We start from the raw sequence: 20,401 nt of genomic DNA, 5'->3' as shown, positions 1-20,401 counted from the left end.
AGATAATACATTTAATGACGGGCAGATTTACTAATTTAACTTTAAAGTTTGTGACCTCTCCTCTTACACCACTTACTATGATTCTCAATCCCATTGGAAAGGGTACAGAGGAGATTTACAAGGATGTTGCCTAGTATGGAGGGAAGATCTTACGAGGAAAGGCTGAGGGACTTGAGGCTGTTTTCGTTAGAGAGAAGAAGGTTAAGAGGTAACTTAATTGAGGCATACAAGATGGATCAGAGGATTAGATAGGGTGGACATTGAATGCCTTTTTCCTCGGATGGTGATGTCCAGCACGAGGGGACATAGCTTTAAATTGAGGGGAGATATAGGACAGATGTCAGAGGTAGGTTCTTTACTCAGAGAGTAGTAAGGGCGTGGAATGCCCTGCCTGCAACAGTAGTGGACTCGCCAACACTAAACTCATTCAAATGGTCATTGGATAGGCATGTGGACGATAAGGGGATAGTGTAGATGGGCTTTAGAGGGGTTTCACAGGTCGGCGCAACATCACGGGCCGAAGGGCCTGTACTGTGCTGTAATGTTCTATGTTCTAATCCCTCTACTGTACTTACTGTTCATCTTCTCGTGCACTGTATCCTTAACCTCTGCAAATGTTTTACATCCTCCCTGCCTACCTGCCTCCAGAATTCCCTGACGACTTTCTCATTGATGCCTTCTCCGTCTCCACACTCCCAAGAGTATTCTTTCACTTTTTTTGTCTTGATTTGATTTTCCTATTTTTCTACACTGTCAAGTGTTCTGGTATTTTCCACGATGTTAGGAGTGCTGGAATGAAAGCAATGAATTTGATTTTAATGGGGGAGAAAAAAACATTGCTTTCCTTCGAACTTTCCTGCCTTGCCAGCTTTCTTCCCCCGGTCTCTGCTGAAGGTGTTTAATTAAGTTTGAGGTTTAGATCCACAGCGGCCAGTTTTTCTCAGTTAACTCATCTGCGTAACTTGATCCCACAGATGAGCAAATGTGATATCCACAGAAATGCATTTACTGAGTTCCCTTTAGAATGAGGATGTGATTGGTTTTCTTCCCTTTAGCCCAGGGGCGCTTTGGCTAAGTGGACCATGCCTACTGTTTTCGCTAATAAACCTTCTAATAAATCAATTTACTTTGTAAAGTACAGTGCTCATCGCTCCATAATGTGCTATTGAGGCTGCACGGTTTATTCCAGTCTTAAGGACCAAGCCTCTACCTTCAACCATAGAGCTATTGGGTAGGTATGGATGCAAAATCAGCTTGGGACAACCTCCTTCCAAACTGTTTCGGAGCTGGTGTACTCTGCTTTTCGGAGAACTTTGTACTGCTGCCGAACTGTTGTGATGCAATATTGACGGGGTAGTTGTATGTTGAATGGGCAGATGACAGTACTCCTGCAAATACAAGTAACAGCAAAAAGACATTACTTTACACTGGCGAATGTCCCTTTTAAAAAATGCAGTGAAGAACTTCCGGTGGCGGCCATAGAGGAGTAGGTCGCACATTTGATAGCTCCCGCCTGTGACGGTCTTTTGGACCTTTATCTCCCGTTTTTTTTCCAGATTCTAATGGCTAAATCGTTGAAGAGTGAGACAGTGAGGAGAAATCCCCCTCCACTGTATGGAGAATTGGACCAGAAGTGGCCACATGAGAAGACAAAGTTCTACAAGGAAGACGCGAGCAGAGCTTGTAATGCGGGAAAGCATGGCGGAGAAGGAGGGCCGCAGGGGGATGGCACAGTGGTTGACAGAGCAGCTGGTGAAGTTTTTTGAAGATTGCTTCGCCAAGCTTAAGAAGGCCACGCTGGACCCGATCAAGGATTCGATTGATTAGGTGGTGCATAGTCAAGAAACCCACGGACGTGCAATCCAGGAGTTCCAGAAAAAGTGTCCGACCACGAGGAATACATAACCGTGCTGGAGACCAAGGTGGAGATGATGAATGACCGACAGAAAAGAATGCAGGAGAAGGTGGAGGACCTGGAGAACAGGTCCAGGAGGCAGAACCTGAGAATCGTCGGTCTCCCTGAAGGCAGTGAGGGATCGGATGCGAGGGCCTATGTGACGAACATGCTGGAGACGTTGATGGAGGCTGAGGCTTTCCCTTGGTCCCTGGAAGTGGATAGAGCGCACAGAGCCTTTGCGAAGAAACCCTGAACGAACGAGCCGCTGAGGGCGATGGTGGTGCGTTTTCACCGATTCCTGGACAAGGAACATATTCTGTGGTGGGCCAAGAAAGAACGGAGCAGTAGGTGGGAGAATTATGAGTACGCATTTATCAAGACCTGGGCGCAGATTTGGCCAAGAGGCGAGCTGGGTTTAATCGGGCACAAAGTGCCCTCTTTAAGAAGGGGGTGAAGTTCGGGATGTTATACCCAGCCCGTCTGTGGGTCACATATGAGGAACGCAATTTTTACTTCGAAGCACCAGACGATGCATTGACTTTCATTTGAGGAAAAAAGACTGGAGGTGAACTAAAGACACTGAATCCTTGGAGAGTATTGTAATGTCGATTTGTTGAAAATCATTTTTGTGCTGGTTTGAATAAGTAGTGTTATGTGCAATAAGGGCTGTTTTGATGGCTAAAGTTAACTTTGTCTTACTGGGAGCTGGTTGGAGGGTGGGTGGTTTCTGTGGTTGGAGAGAGGACAACACCTACTTATGGAGGCTGGATGGGGGCTGATAGCGGACAAAGCGATCTGTGGGCAGGTGAACAAGTCCATCCAAAACTACCTGTTTTTTCTGATGTTTGTTTACTGGGGAATGAGATGCTTTAAATATGTTTGTCCAAGTGGGGGGAGAGGGGAGAGAACAATGGGGAGACAGATTGTTTGGTGCCATGGGCGGGAGCTATCAAGTCAGCTTGGTCAGCTGACTCACGGAAGCACAGTGTGGGGTGAGCAGGTGTTAAGCTGGAGCTTTATATGGGGGGTTGGGTTTCTGGTGATGTTACCGGGGGGAGGGAGCGGGGGGCGGGGGCGGTGGGGGGGAGCTACTTTGCTGACCGGGGAGGAACTGTTACTGGGGAACAAATGGAAGGTTGGGGACGGCAAATGCCCGAGGGGGGGCTCGAGGAGGCCGGGGGCATGAGCTGGAGACTGGCCTAAAAAGGGTGATGGCTAGTCAGCAGGGGGTGGGATGGGAAGCCCCCCAACCAAGCTGATTACATGGAATGTTAGAGGGTTGAATGGGCCGATCAAGAGGGCTTGCATGTTTGTGTATTTGAGGGGGCCGAAGGCGGACATGGCAATGTTACAAGAGACACACCTAAAGGCTATAGACCAGACTAGATTGAGAAAGGGGTGGGTTGGCCAAGTATTCCACTCAGGGCTGGACTCAAAGACCAGGGGGGTAGCGATCTTGATCAATAAACGAGTGGCATTCGAGGCAGGGAGAAACGTGTCAGACACGGGGGGGGGGGTACATAAGTGTGAGTGGGAAGCTGGAAGGGGTGCGGGTGGTACTTGAGAACATATATTCTCCGAATTGGGATGATGTGGAATTTATGAGGCGGGTGTTAGGTAAGATCCCAGATTTAGAGTCACATATCTTGATCATGGGGGAGATTTTAATACAGTCATTGATCCGGAATTGGACCGGTCAAAATCCAGGACAGGGAGGGTGCCAGCCGCGGCAAAGGAATTGAAGGGATTTATGGAACAGGTGGGGGGAGTAGACCCATGGAGGTTTGCACGGCCAAGGGCGAAGGAGTTTTCTTTTTTCTCCCATGTCCACAAGGTATACTCTCGCATCGACTTTTTTGTTCTGAGCAGGGCGCTAATACTGAGTAGGTCGTGTAGAGAGAGGGTAACGCCCGCTGTGGAGACTGGATGTGGGGTTGTTAGCGGACAAAGCAACCTGTGGGCGGGTGAACATGTCCATCCCAAAACTACCTGGAAACAAATGATATGGGGGAGGTCTCTGCAACAACGGTTTGGGAAGCACTGAAGGCAGTGGTCAGAGGGTAATTAATCTCGATACGGGCCCACAGAGAAAAGGCGGAATGAGCTGAGAGGGACAGGTTAGTTGAGGAGATACTCCACGTGGACAGGAGATACTCGGCCTACAGTTCTGGACCCAGTGGGAGTGAATGAGGCGTTTAAGGACTTTTACAGCAAATTATATGAGTCAGAACCCCTGGCTGGGGTGGAGTGAGGCAGTGTTTGGTCAGTTGAGGGTGGAGGAGGATCTGGTGGAAGGGCTGGGAGCTACAATTGAAATTGAGGAAATAACTGAGGGGCTGGAGGGCATGCAGTCGGGCAAGGCCCCGGGGCCGGACGGCTACTCAGTGGAATTCTATAAGACGTTTGCAGAGATATTGAGCCCACTGCTGGTGAGGACATTTAATGAGGCAACAATGAGGCAACAATGTCACAGGCCTCGATTTCATTGATCCTGAAATGGGGGAAGGATCCGGAGGAATGCAGGTCACATTGGCCAATTTCTCGACTGAATGTGGACACCAAACTGCTGGCTAAGACACTGGCCACAAGGATAGGGGGTGATAGGGGAAGACCAGACGGGATTTGTAAAGGGCAGGCGTCCCACGGCCAATGTTCGAAGGCTTTTAAATGTTATTATGATGCCCTCAGAAGGAGGGGAGATGGAGATGGTGGGAGCGATGGATGCGGAGAAGGCTTTTGATCGGGTGGAGTGGGATTACATGTGGGAAGGTTTGGGTTTGGTGAGGGTTTTATTGACTGGGTGCGGTTGCTCTATCAGGCACCAGTAACGAGTTTGCGTACAAACCAGCTGAGGTTGGGGTATTTTAATTTTCAACTGCACCGAGGGACAAGGCAAGGGTGCCCCCTCTCCCCGCTACTGTTTGCTGTGGCCATTGAGCCATTGGCCATGGCGTTAAGAGCCTCGAGGAACTGGAAAGGGCTGGTTCGGGGGCAGGGGGGTGGGGGGGGGTGGTGGGGGGGGGGGGGGGGGTGGAGCACTGGGGCTCGCTTTACGCAGATGACCTGCTCTTGTATATTTCAGACCCATTGGAGGGGATGGGGGAGGAGAAGAGACTGGGAGAGCTGCCATTTAGAATGGTGGGAAGGAGCTTTCGATATCTGGGAGTCCAGGTCACCTACCCTAGCATCTCTTTGTGTGGCTCTGAGTTAATTTTGTCTGATAATGCTCCTGCCTTCGGCAATTCTGTTGTATTAAAGGTAAAACTTAAATGTAGGTTGTTGCTGCTCGAGTTGGGGAATGTCACTCCCTAGTAACGGGAGTCGATGTTGCTGGTAATAATCATCCTGCTGTATATGTAACTGGCCTCTTTGAGCAGGTGGCAGGTGGTTGACCTTTTCTACATAAGAAAGCTAAATTGATTGCTCCACGTTATCATTTCACTTAGATCTTTGCACAATGCAACTTTGGAATAAACTAACTGGAGCTGCTGAGGTCCATTAGACAGGTGTTGCATCTCCTGGCGTAATTGGGCTATTTTGATAGCTTTGTGGTAGGTTCAAGAAAAACACATTCAAGAAAGTAACATGTGGCAAAGAATAAACGTGGAGATGGGATAGACTTGAGGCCAGGAATTCAAAGTTTCAAACAATACATTGACAAATTAATAAATTATCTAAGCATAGTTCTAAGCATAGTATATGTCACACCTGATGATTTCAGTACTAAACAGATAAAGACTCTCAAGTTTAGGAGTGATTGCAGCCTCACTATCTGGAGACATTCAGCTCTCTGGAGACCTGATGCGTCGATATGGGCGGGAATCGAGTGGCGAATCCCACCGGGTGTATGGGTGCGGTCCGGATTGCAATTGACCCACACTTAAGTCATTTTTCTCGGTCTTGGGGAGATTCTCACTGAAAAATCCCACACTCAGGGCGCAATCTAATGGCCATGCTACGCCTGAAAAGCAGCGTGCTGTGCCGCAATGGGGCCAAAAGAAGCCGGGAGACCCCACTCCCAGGATCTACCCGGCTAACAACATCTTACGGGATCTAATGCGATCTTGCAAGACGTTGAGATGTGACTCCCGCCCATTGTGGGTGGGATCATTCTTTGGAAAATCTGCATAAATGGAGCGAGACAGCTCGTCTCACTGTAATATGCAGCTTCCCGAGGCACCCGTGGCATTGGGATCTAGCCCCTTCGCCACGGAGACCTCGGGCAAACACCGATCAGTACGGGTCTCCACAAACGGGGACCAGACGGAACAGCACTTTTGGGGTCTCCCAGGGGATCAGTGGCCCCCAGGTGCATGCCACCTGGGTGCTCACTTTGCACTGCCAGGGTACCAGGTTTGCACTGCCAAGGTGTCAAGCTGGCATTTTATGAGCACCGGCGATTGGGCTAGGGGTGCCCTGCGTGGGTGTTAGAGGGAGTACAGGGGGGGTGCACGGGGACATACCCTCACAGTGAGTTGGGGTGTGGCGAGGATAGGGTCTCATTGGGGGCTCCAGAGATCGGGATGCCATTTAAAATGGTGTTGTGATCTCTCGCTACACTGAGGAGTTCTGGGGAGCTCCTCTGTGGAGAAAACCAGGCTTTGTGCGGACTGGTCCGTGCGTTCCCTGCTGAGGCCCCCTATCTAACCTGAGTGACGTATAGTAGCGAACGCCGGGAAACATGCAGATACATGCGCTCGCTATGGGACTTTGTTCCCATTTGGTTAAATTGCGCTCATCACTTTTTCTAGATTGGGGAACTAAAGACCGGCTCTTCAGACATCGAGGGGGGCCATTTTTGAAGGGTGCTCAGATTTCTAAGTTAAGTTGAAGGTCCCCCACACACCTCAGCCACGAACATCGCAAGCCTCCGGCAGATGTAGGCAACACCCCCAACCCTTGACCCCGGAGGGGCACACACCCCCCATCTCAAATGTCTGCCTCACCCACCCCCATCATGTAGGCATGCGGGTGACTTTGCCTCACCCCAATCCTCCCGTAGGCATTGGGGCATTGCTTCACCCCCTCCCCCCAAGTGAGCATACTCTGCTATTCGGTCACTGAGGGTCCACTTTCACACCCCCACCCTTTGTAACCCCTCCATACTGACTTTTCATACCCCTTCAGGCCCCCCCCCCCCCCCCCCCCACCACACCCTCCCCTGAATCATACCCCCCTTCAGTACCTCCCCTTTATGCACCCACTTCATGCCCCTTTCATGGGCAGGGCATCTTCAGGTCCCACCTCTTGACAGTGCCCCTTGGCACCCTGGCACTGCCCCTGGAACCCAGGCAGTGCCAATATGGCACCCATGCAGCGTCAATTGGACAGTGCTAGGTTGACACTGCTCAGGTGCCACCCTGTCCCTGACTGCCTGGGGGCTCGAATGGCCTCCGATTCCCCTGTCGTGGCCATCGTCATGGTTTCCGCGTTTGGAAAGTGGTACTCATTGGCGCTGGAATCACCCTGCGCCGTTGGGGCCATTGAATCCGGGGAGACGGGAGATTCCGGCCTCAAACAGGCTGTGAGTTATGAACTGAGTTTTAAGACTCATTTAAATGTACTGGGTGCTGGGCATGATCCAGATAACGCCGGGTGCCACAGGTCAGGAGCATTGCAATCGGTTCGGTGCCCAGCGTGAAACCCGTTTTTGGGCTCTCTCGCTATTCACCGGGAATAGCGGGATCGGCACCCGAGCGCAACGCGGACGGAATATCGAACCCATAAGCTTACCATTGAATATAGAAAATAAAACAGTTTGCAGCATTCCGAGATGATTCACTGCACTTCAAGACATGACCTTCAGTCTGAGAGTAGAGGCATCAGGTTTGGTCTACAATTCAGCAAAGTTGTGGTGAATTTTATTCAATTAAAACCCAGGCACAGGTTACAATAGTTCATTCATGATTCAAGCATGGAGGGAACTATCACAGAGAAACCTCTGGAGGAGCACCCTCTTCTGAATCCGCATTCGGCTCTAAGTCACAGTTACACAGACTGCTTACACATTTATTCAGTACACAGAACATTGTTTTAAAATTCCAACATTGCCTACCTGGTTTTATTCTTAAACCTTCACCCAAAAGCTTCTCTATAATCTAGCTAGAAAACTGTCCTGCTAAAAAAAAAAGCAAACAACCTTGCTGGCGAATTTTGCTGATGTTAGGACCTTGAGAATTTTGCTGATGTTAGGAGCCTTTGAATGGCATGTTATTTTACTCTAATGCTGGAGTGTTAGATCTATCCTCCCTTTTACTAAACCTTTTAATTCACCCAGTACAACTGCAAGGCAAAAAGACCTAGACAGTGACAGCTGCATAACAACAAGGTCCACCCATCATAATGGACATTGACCACTTTCTCTAACTAAGTAGCAACATCTCCATGGAGAGCAATGTAGAGATCAATGTCCACAAAATAATTGAAAAATTGGCATCAGTCTTCCACACGATCTGGGCTTCCAAAACTATCAATACGGTTATGAAGCTGTGACTCCACACGTCCACAGTGCAATCTATGCCAGTGAGATATGGAAGAGAACAGAGAAGATGACAGGCAAGTTGGAGGTCTTTCACCAGCATCACCGACATCACCGAGGGAGCTAGCCCTTCTGATGCTCACATTGCTCCAGACCTGATAGAGGTATCAAGTGTTGGTATGATACCATGGGGCTACTGGTATTGTGGTGAGCAATGCTAGAGTTCTGAGGAGGGATTGATTTACCATAATCTGTTGCCAGGTTTGTTGAATCAATTAGTCAGGTGGAACCAATAAATTATAAAAGGATTCAGACTGCTGCTTGTCCCTATAGATAAAAGAGAACAAAATATACGAGGATCTATTGCTAGATATGTTGTTGCCGATCAATAGGTTTATCTTCTCTACTTTTATTTCAGGAACGCTGTGTAGCTGTACTGGCTCGTGTGGAGCGCACAGACTTCCTCTCACCAATGTCCATTGGGGATGTAGCTCATGTCAGCGCTGAGATAACCTATACCTCAAAGCATTCCGTTGAGATCCAAGTTAACGTGATAGCTGAAAATATTCTAACAGGTAGGGAAAATTTATTTTTAAAATTCTATCCCGGGTAAGTTTTTTGTTCATGTTTGGCTTTGTGCTTTTTCTGTCTCTCACTCTCTCTTGATCAAAAATGCCCACCGAGAAACCTTTGAAAGCTATTTTCTGATACAGTTTATATTATTCCCATGCTTTTCCTAAGAAATTGATGAGGTTGACACTCTGATGTTCCTTCATTCAATTCAGTGCTGCCCAAACTGTCTGTTCTACTTGTACTACTGAATTTGTACCTCGTGTCCCAAAAAACAATTCTGGAATTGAGCTGGTTTCAATGGCAGGACCAATTCAAGCTCCAATTTTCATACATGAGGTAGAATGTTCATCTGAACGTTTCCCCTGAAATGTGTCATATTACACTGATTCAGAGTGAAATGTCGGCCAGTTTAAGGAGACAGTTGCATTGGAATAGTAGCTGGTTCACTGTGTTGGCAGCAAGTTCGCAAGATAGGTGCTTCTGGGGTTATGCATCGAACAAAGAAAAGGGTTCAGCACATTTTGACTATTGGGTCTTCTTCACGGGCAAACTGCAGGCAAGAAAGATGACCAAACTCTGTGGGTTTCCTCCGGGTGCTCCGGTTTCCTCCCACAGTCCAAAGACGTGCAGGTTAGGTGGATTGGCCATGATAAATTGCCCTTAGTGACCAAAAAAGGTTAGGAGGGGTTATTGGGTTACAGGGATAGGGTGGAAGTGAGGGCTTAAGTGGGTCGGTGCAGACTTGATGGGCGGATGGCCTCCTTCTGTACTGTATGTTCTATGTTCTATGTGAAGCAGAGTGAAAAGATAAGGATGTAATCAAAGAATAGGGCTTAAATTACTCTGTGCTATTTTCGGCAAACTGGTTGATGTCTTGAAGTTAAATTTTGGCCAGCACTTTTTAATGATGATTAAGGTGGCACACAGGGAATGCTAAGTCCCAATATGTGAAATAATAAATGACTTGAACATATAAAGTAGACAAATGAGTTGGTTATAATTGATATAATGAGGGAAGAGAATGTGCAATGAACATAATGGGAAAGGACTAGTTTCAATGAAAGAAATCTACAAGGAAGAAGGTGGAGAAGAAACACATAAGTTATTAATGTATTTGAGCAAGATTTTATGCTGAATTTCAGGTGTTCAAGGAAGACTCTGATATTCAGTGTATAGCATTAGGGCCAGATCTATTGGCCGTATTGCGCTCAAAAAGCCCACTGTGGGCGGGATCACTTTCTGGCAAATTTGCATTTTAGAGTGAGATAGCTAGTCTTACTCTAATCTGCGTTTCCGAGATCTAACCAAGGTGATGGGCCTTGGAGACCTTGGGCAAGCGTCACTCAGTGCTGGTCTCAACAAACGGGGACTAGACGGAATGGCACTCATGGGGGTCTCTCGAGGATCTGAGGACCCCAGAGGGTTACCCTCTGGGCACTACTGGTACCACCCAGGCACTCTGGCACTGCTAGCATGGCACCCTGGCACTGCCAGCTTGGTACCCTGCCTGGTACCCTGGCAGTGCCAAGGTGCAAGCTGGCATTCTTCACATGAGTAAGACCGGACCTGGGGGTGCCCTGAGCGGGCACGTTGGGTGCGGGGTCCGAGAAACCTCTTATAGGTGAGTAGGGGTGTGGAGACGTTTGGGGGTCGTGTCAGGGGTCGAAAGATCGGGATGCTATTTTTAAATAGCGTCCCAATCTCTTACTGAGGAGTTCTGGCGAGCGGACTGGGCTCGGTCGAGCGTTCCCCACTGTGGCCTCGATCTGCTCGAATGAGAGTTCAGTAGCACGGAGCGTCAAATAACACCCAGCTTATCGTGCGCTATGGGAATCTATTCCCATTCAGGTTGGTGCCCTTCGACTTTTCTAAAACCTGGTTGTATGAGAGCTCAGTAGCCTAGGCCAAGTCAAGCCAATAAATTAGTATATACTGAAAACCTTAAATAAAAAATAAATATTGGAAATACATGGCAAATTACTCAGCACATGTTAGGCAGCACGGTAGCACAGTGGTAAGCACTGTTACTTCACAGCGCCCGGGCTCAATTCCTGCTTGAGTCACTGTCTGTGCAGAGCCTGCACGTTCTCCCCAATTCTGCATGGGTTTCCTCTGGGTGCTGCAGTTTCCTCCCACAAGTCCCGAAAGATGTGCTTGTTAGGTGAATTGGACATTCTGAATTCTCCCTCCATGTACCCAAACAGGCACCGGAATGTGGCGACCAGGGGATTTTCACAGTAACTTCATTGCAGTGTTAATGTAAGCCTACTTGTGACAATAATGAAAGATTAATGATTAATTAATTAACCCGTGAAGAGAAAAAAGCATTTTGGTGTACACCCTTTATCTAAATCTGATTAGTATGTCTTCTGGAAGATACATTGTCAACATTCCAGTACAGGACCAAACATAAAACAATACCAAGTACATATCTGTCAACTTAAATTAGTAGTAACGCTCAGTAGTAACGTTTCCTGTACTGGACATAGGTGTTGAATGCATTAGCAAATTTTGAGTCTTATCATTGGTTTTCTATTAATACACATATTTAACGTCTGATCTCAAATTGTCTCCAACTTTCATTTCAATATATTCATAATTTTTCTGTGATTCTGTGAATATTGCAGTATTTGTATTCTCATCCACATGCACCTAAACCTGAGGTCAAAATGTATTTCTTCAATGTTTGTTTACGTGGCAGCTTGCCTTTGTATTGAATTTACCAAGGCCTAATGGCCTTCACATTTATTCTGTGACTTTGATAAAGGAGACAATTTATTGGCCACCCGCTCACTAATAGCAGAACAAACATGTTGTGGAGTGTATTTCCTCAGCGCACTCTCTAGTTTGTCCATGAGAGTTAGCTACCAGAGGAATACCCTACTTGCCTGCAGTGACAGAAATATGTAGGGCAGACACAAGCTCCTCTTTGCATCCATTCTCTAAAGATAGTGCTTATCTGGTCCCATTGGGAAAAGCAGGTCTTTTACCTTTTGTAAATAGTTTTCCTACAACATGTGTTGTTATCCAATTCAAGGTCAATTTTGTCTCTCTCTTTGGGGACATTTTCACATGTATTTATTTGTTGCAGTCCACCATTACTTTGGGAATGTACACCTCTGTCAGTGCCTGTGAGGATCTGACCCATAGGGATACCTGTTTGACAAAAGTTAGTACACTATTTATTATAGCTGGTATAACCCTGACAGTATGAATGCTCTGCATATAATTTAGCATTCCATGCATATAGAAAGCAATTGTGTTTAAAAGGAAGTGCACTGAATGAGAGTTACAAAGAGGTTGTGATCTGCAATTTGTCAAACTTTATCCCCAACATGGCTGCTGGAGCAGAAAAATATGTCTCTGGGGCAATGGACAATCACTCTGTGACTTCTCAATGGGCAATGTAGTTGGTTGGGAGCATTTGTCTGGAATTGGCCATGCACAGTAAGTGAAAAAGTGTAGCAGAGGCAATCAAATTCCTTTCTTTGGTGTAAGCTGACAATGAAGCGTTAAGAATTTGAGGGGGAAAGTCTCCTTTCTGCAGTATATGTAACTAAATTACAAATCTATTTATCAAGAACACAGAGAAAATCTTCCCCCTTGGGAGGTGCTCTCTATAAAACGTTTGCGATACAGAGGGCCATCTCGGAGCCCTCTGTAGGCAGAGGGATGAGTGAAGAACAAGCAAGAGGGACAGAGATTTGGGATGGTGGCAGCATGATGAAAGATGATGGTTTAATGAAGCTTTTGAAAATGGAATGAGATGCAAAATTGGGATGTTGAAAGATGTAAATCTAGAGAACTGGGTAACTGTGGTTTGAGGCATGGCAGCTGATGGTGGAACTATTAAAAGTAGCAATGCAACTCAAGTAAATTGATGTCAGAGGCAGAGGATGTATGTGATAACATATGGCTGCAGAAGACAACAGATGTAGGGAAGGCTGATGCCATGGAGGAATTTGAAAATGCAGACTAAAAATAGTTAATTCTCTGAGCCTCAGGAGCCAGTGGAGCTTGGGAAAGTACAGGCTTTATTACCTTTAATTTGAGTAAAATACAGCATTCCTGTTTACTTTCAGCTTATGAAAGATGGAATAAGGGGGATTGATGATCTCTTCGGCACCAATATTGGTTCTGTACAATCCAAAGGAAAATAGCTTGTAGTTCCTCATCCTCTTGAGAATGTCCCTATAAGTATTGGTCACTATAGGAGTGTATTTCCATATAGTCCATGGAATATTTACAGTAGAGAAGGAGGCCATTCAGCCCCTCGAGTCTGCACTGACCCTCTGAAAGAGCATCCAATCGAGACCCAATCCGTTGCCTTATCCCCGTAACCCTGCATATCTTTTGACACCAAGGGGCAATTTAGCTTCGCCAATCCACCTAACCTGCACATGCACCTAAACCTGAGGTCATTGGGAGGAAACCGGAACACCCAGAGTAAGCCCACGCAGACACAGGGGGAAAGTGCAAACTCTACACACTCCTAAGCCTGGAATCGAATCCAGGTCCCTGGCACTGTGAAGCAGCAGTGCTAACCACTGTGCCATTGTGCTGCTCTTTAGCCTCCCCTTTCTGTATACAACTGCCTGTGGTCTCCGTGTGAATGGAGGGATTGTGTAGGGAGTAAGCTGAAGGACTTAGGCAAGAACTTGTTGGTGTGGCAGGAGAAGAATGAGTGGCAGGAACCCTCTTAATGACTCTTATTCTTGAACTCAGTCATTTATTGCATATTGAATCAGAAAATAATGTAATCAATATTTACAGATTCAAATTCCATTCGTTTTTAGAGAGATTAAAACGAGACTCAATATTTAGATGACAGGAAACGTTTTTCCAAGCCTGTAGAATTTGAGGAAATGAGGAGGAGGAGCGCTGCAGTTTGGAGGTCCGAGGAAAGGGGATGATGTGATGAGGGTACATTGAGGTGGGAGAACCTATTGGACAGCATATTTAGAACTCGAAGATCGCGAGAGAAGAGCAGTGACCATTGTAGAACTGATTGATAGAGAAACAAGAAAGGTTCTGGTAGAAATACTAGAGTTAAAGAAAGACCATTTATCAATGATAAATCACTAATTTGCCTACCTTCAAGGTGTATGCTTGGAAACTGCAGCATTCCGTTTTTGAGGTGATGATATGGTGACAAACAGAAGCAGGAACCTTTTAGTATATGTTGCAGGAATTAGAAAAATGAGGCCAAGCAACACACATTCTTTCCACGGGCACAGTGAGATCGTAAAATCTCTCGTGCTGGCCCCAGTACAACACATTGAAATATTGAGTCGACTTGGCTGCTGCAGTTAATCATATACTTTATGTCAGGTTTGCTTGTGCACTTTGGCTCAATCCATGAATCAACCATGTTCATTTCCATCGCTTCAGTCTCTGAGTCAGGGCTTCCTTTCTCTCATTGACATGCTGTTTCAGTCTCTAAGGTAGGTTATTAGAGGGTCAAATATTGTACGTACGTTACCATTTATATAAAACAACCCGGGGTCTTATTAATGCCATTTAGACACCAAGTGAATAGTGTTAGGAAAGGTTCTTCAAGAGCCAAATATTCTACTCATTTTCCGACCTAAGGTTATCCATAACAGACGGCATGACAACAGTTTTGTTCACAGTATCTGAAGATATGTAATCCACTTTTTATTGTTGCCAGTATTAGTGGTTGATTGTGTAACATCCCCGTATGACTTTGTCCATCATTTTAAGTAAGGTGTTTCCACTAAAATAGCAACCAGAGGAATATCACAATTCACAGAATCATAGAATCCCTGCAGTGTAGAAGGAGGCCATTCGGCCCATTGAGTCGACACCAACCCTCTAAAGAACCCCCCACCTCGGCCCACTTCCCTGCCCTTTCCCCGTAACCCCGTAATCCCACCTAATCTTTGGACGCTAAGGGACAATTTTTAGCATGGCCAATCCACATATCTAGCTAATTATTAGCTGTCATCACCCACAATAATGCTGAATTAACCACACAATTACTGATTCTTGAATTTCCATTGGGAAATTACCACTTTTGTTTTCGCAGAGATCAGTATGAAAGTAATCATAGTAAATATAGTTCATAGTTCATCATCTACCACTGCCAAATGTGGAAAACCTATAATATCTCCACATGGAAAGAATCACCATGGGCGCGATCTATCGGGAAAGTGTCATTTCAGGCGGGTTTGGCTGGGAGTTTTTCCCTGGCACTGCCGGCGAGTTCCACACCGCTATTTAATGACACTTGGTCACTTTTCTGGGCCCTGGGGAGCTAGCCACACAGAATTTTTTTCATCACTGGGAGCTGAATTCACTGGCCAGACCGGCTCCTCGGAGATCGGGGCAACATTCTGAAAGGGTGCCATGATCTCTAAGTGAGCATGTGCCCCCCACACGCATGGGCATTACACCCCTGGGGAGGGCCCCCCACACGCATGGGCATTACACCCCACATCCCCCAGGTCAGGAAACCCTGCCAAGGGGTTGCTGAGGACCCCCCTTTTTCAGGCCTTCTCGCACCCCCTTTCCCAACCCCTCTTTCAGAACCCCGACATTTCGCACCCCCCAACCTTCCAGCGGTCCCTTCATACCTGACCTTCAGCCCCCCCTCCCTCCCCACCCTTCATACCCCCCTCATCCCTTCTTTCATGGGCATGGTCCCTCAGGCTCTGAGACTTGGCAGCGGCACCCTGGCACTGTCGCCCTGGAAGTGCTCCTGCCACCCTGGCAGTGCCAGCCTAGCAGTGCCAAGGGGAAGGCCAGGGGGAGAGCCAGGCGGCCACCTTGCCCTGTCCCTGACTATCCAGCGGCCTCCTATGGCCTGGGAGACCCCAGCTTCCGTTCCACCTGGTCCACGTTTGCGTGGCCCAGCACTAATCAGCGTCCGGCTGGGGTCTCCCTGGTGAGGCCAGTAGGTGATGAGAGCCGGTTAGATCCAGGCATCGGATGTTTAAGTAGGTTCTCAAACCCACTTAGCCATGCGACACTGGTTAGATCTCGGGAGGCGCAATGGCTGTCGGGAAGCCCGGCGGAAGCCTGTCCCGGTATCTACCGGCCACGTCTTGCCCCCGTTTGGGCGGGACAGCCGGTAAATCCCTCAGTTGTTTGATAGTGAGAAAATGGAAAATCTGCAATTAACAATGAATGTTTGGGAAAGAGGGAAATTCTAGAACAAAGATAAATTTCCTGACCACTTCCCTTATAGCAATGTTTTACAGCATCTGACAACAGAAAATAATCGGAGCAGAATTTATTAGCTGTCTGTCATTTCCAATTAGCCTCAGGTTTCTGGGAATCGTGTGGTGTTCTGTGAAGGAGACTGAGATATACTGAATGGGCATATCACATATTTCTGTTACTCACCCCCACTTCCATCGTATTTCCTAGTCAGTTTGCGTTGTATTTGTGAATTTTCTTTTATGTAAGTGTTAGGAGATACCTGCATGGATGGTGGCTGCACCTCGAGTACTTGTAAATTTGCGATCAGTCAAAAGAAAATTAAGGGAAAGAGCGGCTTTTGGTTAGCTCGATGCTGTTCTCAGAAAGGGACACGTGACGTTTCCATATCGTTGCTATAGAGACCGTCCTGTCAGGTTTGTTTTGGTTGGGTGTGATGCAAATCTTGTTCCCAAAAGCATACTGTCAGATTCAGTTTGAGTCAAGACCCCTGTACGTTTTTAGCTGCATGTAATTGCTACTTTGTGGTCGTCCAGAAATAAGAAACGATTTACAAAACCTCTTGCCATTTTCTTGTTTTTTTTTGCATGCTAAATGCTTTTTAAGAGGGAGAAAGGGTTGAGTTCCAGCAAAGTTCAGTGAATAATTAGAACAGGTTGCCATGGATCAGTCAGTGGATGAAATTTGCATATTTAAAAATGAAATGCGAAGGAGGGGTTAGAAATGGAAAGAGATCCGATTTCAATTTGGGCTCCTATTTTGAGCATCGAGATGTAAGTCTGTACTGCAGAAACACATCATTAAAAGATTATGAAAAATATATATGAATAAATAATTGCAACGTCCTTCTTCAAAATGATTAATCTTTCCATACATCTGGGAGCCCAGATCAGTTTGTGGGAAAATGGTGTAGGCAGATTTATCTAAATACTAATTTTGTCCTTTAGGGATAATATAGATACATCATAGTTTACAATGATGTGTCAGGAAGAATTAAGAAATGTTTTATATTAAAAAAAAGTTTGCATTGTAGTAAGGCAGATTTTCTCTGTGGGCTAAATATCAGTGAGATTATCACACCTCGAATGTCTTCTGATCCCACTACACATAATGCACAGAAGGAATCATTCCTCCAGAATGTTCAAAGGACTCGAATCCTTGCATGGCTGGAATCACAGTTCATTTCCTCAATAAGTTTGTGTTGTCTTTTTTGTTGTATAAATATTGAACTTGTTCAGTGGAACTTCTCCCTGAATCACTGCTCTGCAATTACAAACTCCTTCACTCTAATATTCTTCTAGAACCAGCAAAGCTCGAAATGGGGTTTGGAAATCTTTTCAACCACAATTTTGTATCTTCAGTATTTTCCATTGGATGCCTGTCCCTCTGAGAAGTCAGCATGTGAGTGTATGGGAGGGACTTCCAAGAGCCGTCAACAGTGGTTGAATGAAGAAGCTTAACCAAGCAGCAGAATGAAATTTAGAGTTTGTCTTTGTGTAAGGGCACTGGACAAAGCTTTAAGTGAGCATCGGTATCACAACGCAAGCATTTGAGCATTGCAACTGCCAGAATGCAGTTAAGTCCATCTCACTTTTGAGCCAATTGAAAATGCCACATTTTGGAGTTCGAATGGAATGCATAACAAGGCAACGTAACTTTTAGGATTGATTATAAAATTGCTTGCCAGCCCCCTTTCCAGCAATGGATAAGTTCTGAGTACTGACAGCGTTAAAAACTAGGAAGCTGAGAAACTAAGAAGGTACAATGAATCACCATATCTGTGAAATGTCTGCCATACATAAACATAATTGCATTTTTAAGAGACTTCAGAACAAATCCTTTCAGTTGGCATGTGCGCATTTTATCCTCCCCACTCCACTCCCACCCCCAGAATTGTCTTGAAATAGCATAACCTCTGACTCACCATGGGAAACCCATGAGTTGTCCAGCTTTCCACCACTCCACTCTTATTTAAGGATATCATCAATCCTTGGGAAATCAATGAGCGCATGTGTTCCTCAGTTCTTAGGTTCACTTAACAATTAGATGGATTGATGTTTGATATATTGGGTAGAAAGAAAGAATAACGTTGCACCACCTTTTGGGGTGTCACAAAGCAGTTTACAACAATTGTATTATTTTTGACATGCCATCATTGCTGTAATGCAGGGAAATGCAGTAGTTGATGCACTCAAGAAGGCCCCACATGAAATAAATAAGAAAGAAAGAACATACATTTATTTGGAGCCTTTCATGGCCTCAGAGTATCTCAAAGTACTTTGAAATGAAATGAAATGAAAATCGCTTACAGTATTGTCACGAGTAGGCTTCAATGAAGTTACTGTGAAAAGCCCCTAGTCGCCACATTCCGGCGCCTGTCCGGGGAGGCTGGTACGGGAACCAATTTACAACCAATGATGTGCCTTTGAAATGTTGTCATTGTTGTAACATAGGGAAGGTTTGCGTACAGCATGGTCACACGAGCAGCAGAAATATGAGTGTCCGGATAGTCTGTGTTTTGGTGTTGGCTGACAGATTAATATTAAACAGATGAACGGAAGAACTCCCTTGCTGTTGCTTGAATAACACCATAATATTTTTCACATTGAACTTGGTTTAGTGTCTCATCCAAAATCTGACACCATCGACAGTGCAGCACTCCCTCAGTCCTACGCCGAAGTGCTGATCAAAATAATGTCTCTAGAATGGGGAATAACCTCACATCCTTCTGACTCAAAGGCAGGAATGGAGAAATCCCACAATGTGACAAAATGCACTACTAAATGGGCCAACTCAAGATCCCCACAACCATATACAATCCGGTATGGTACTTTGTACTGAAGTATCACCTGATGTTTCAGTCTATAGAATTAGAGAATGGTCACAGCTAAGAGGAGGCCATTTGGTGCATTGTGTCTGTGCTGGCTCTGAGCAGCAGCAACTCAGCCAGTCCAGCTCCTTCACACTGCCCCTATAGCCCTGGAAATGTATTCCCTTTGAATGATTAAATTCCATTTTGAAAACCACAATTGAATTGTGTAAGAAAACTTTTTTCTTGTGTTGTTTTGTCATTTAACTTTAAATCAGTGCCCAGAGGTTCCTGACTCTTCCGCCAGTGGTAACAGTTTCTTCCTATCTCCTCTGTGCCAACCCTTCATGATTTTGAACACCTCTATCAAATCGCCTGTCAAGGAGAATAGCCCCAAATTGTCCAATCTACCCAAGTAGCTGTAGTCCCTCATCCCTGGAAATGTACTGCTAATTTTTTCTGCACCCACTCTTAATATCTTCATATCCTTCCCAAAGTGTAAATTGAAATTTTTTTTACAGTTACTTTTTCCAATTAAGGGGCAATTTAGCGTGGCCAATTCACCAACCCTGCACATCTTTTTGGGTTGTGGGTGTGAGAGACCCATGCAGACACGGGGAGAATGTGCAAACTCCACACGGACAGTGACCCGGGGTCGGGATTGAACCCAGGCCCTCGGTGCCGTGAGACAGCAGTGCTAACCACTGCGCCGCCGTGCTGCTGTTCCCAAAGTGCAATTATCAGCATGTCTTAATTGTTCTCGAGCCTGGTGAAATAAATGTAGCACTATATCACAGATAATGCCATAATTGACCTTTTGAAAGGCACTTTATGGCTGGGATTTTCTGCTCCCCCCCCCCCCCCCCCCCCCCCACACCCCCACCCTGTGGCGGGTTCCCCGGCTGCAAGGCCAGCGAGCAACACCAATGGCTATTGGCTTGCGGAAAATCCTGGTCTGTGAGTTCAAATTCTTTATTTCCAAAACTGCACACATGCATTGGGCCTGTGCTCTGTTTAGGATGCTCAATCTCAATGCCTCTCCCTTTTGGGTGGGTCATTGGTGCAGTGCCCTATTTTTACCCCAGCTTTCAGGAACTAGGAGGAGAAAATAATTTTCAATAACAATCTCAGGAGATTCAAATTAGTGAGCACTTTTAGTCCTTCAGCTATCATTAGCATTCGCATTCATTAAATATTAGAAAGAGTGAGTCATTTTAGACTTGGGAATGCAGATGAAAAGCCATGGTGCGTAACATAGGACATCATCAAGGTTGAAAAGAGAAGGGACAATGATTAGATAAATCAGCATATTGTTAATAGACACTTATCATCGCTTCGATCTGGCGACACCAGTGGAACCTAATGCGACCCTTCGCTGTCCGTTTAAAATAGGAAAACAGTTACAAATGAGGATGTCAACAAACGTGCCTAATATTATTCACATTTTTCAACTGTGACCTGA

The 20,401-nt window shown here is 46.0% G+C and overlaps 1 protein-coding gene across 5 annotated transcripts in view; it reads left to right on the top strand.

Moving 5' to 3' along the window:
* acot7 (acyl-CoA thioesterase 7) overlaps positions 1-20,401 on the top strand; it is a 282,705-nt gene that overhangs the window by 55,559 nt on the left and 206,745 nt on the right. For all 5 annotated transcript variants that reach the window (XM_038822345.1, XM_038822342.1, XM_038822341.1 and 2 more), the window contains exon 3: positions 8,794-8,950. In XM_038822345.1, the coding sequence (XP_038678273.1) occupies positions 8,794-8,950 (157 nt within the window). The remainder of the gene's footprint in view (positions 1-8,793; positions 8,951-20,401) is intronic.

This window comes from Scyliorhinus canicula, chromosome 16 (assembly GCF_902713615.1).
Source record: "Scyliorhinus canicula chromosome 16, sScyCan1.1, whole genome shotgun sequence".
NCBI classification, from domain to species: domain Eukaryota; kingdom Metazoa; phylum Chordata; class Chondrichthyes; order Carcharhiniformes; family Scyliorhinidae; genus Scyliorhinus; species Scyliorhinus canicula.
Note: the sequence above shows the minus strand (reverse complement) of the source record. Positions and strands in the feature narration are given on the sequence as shown.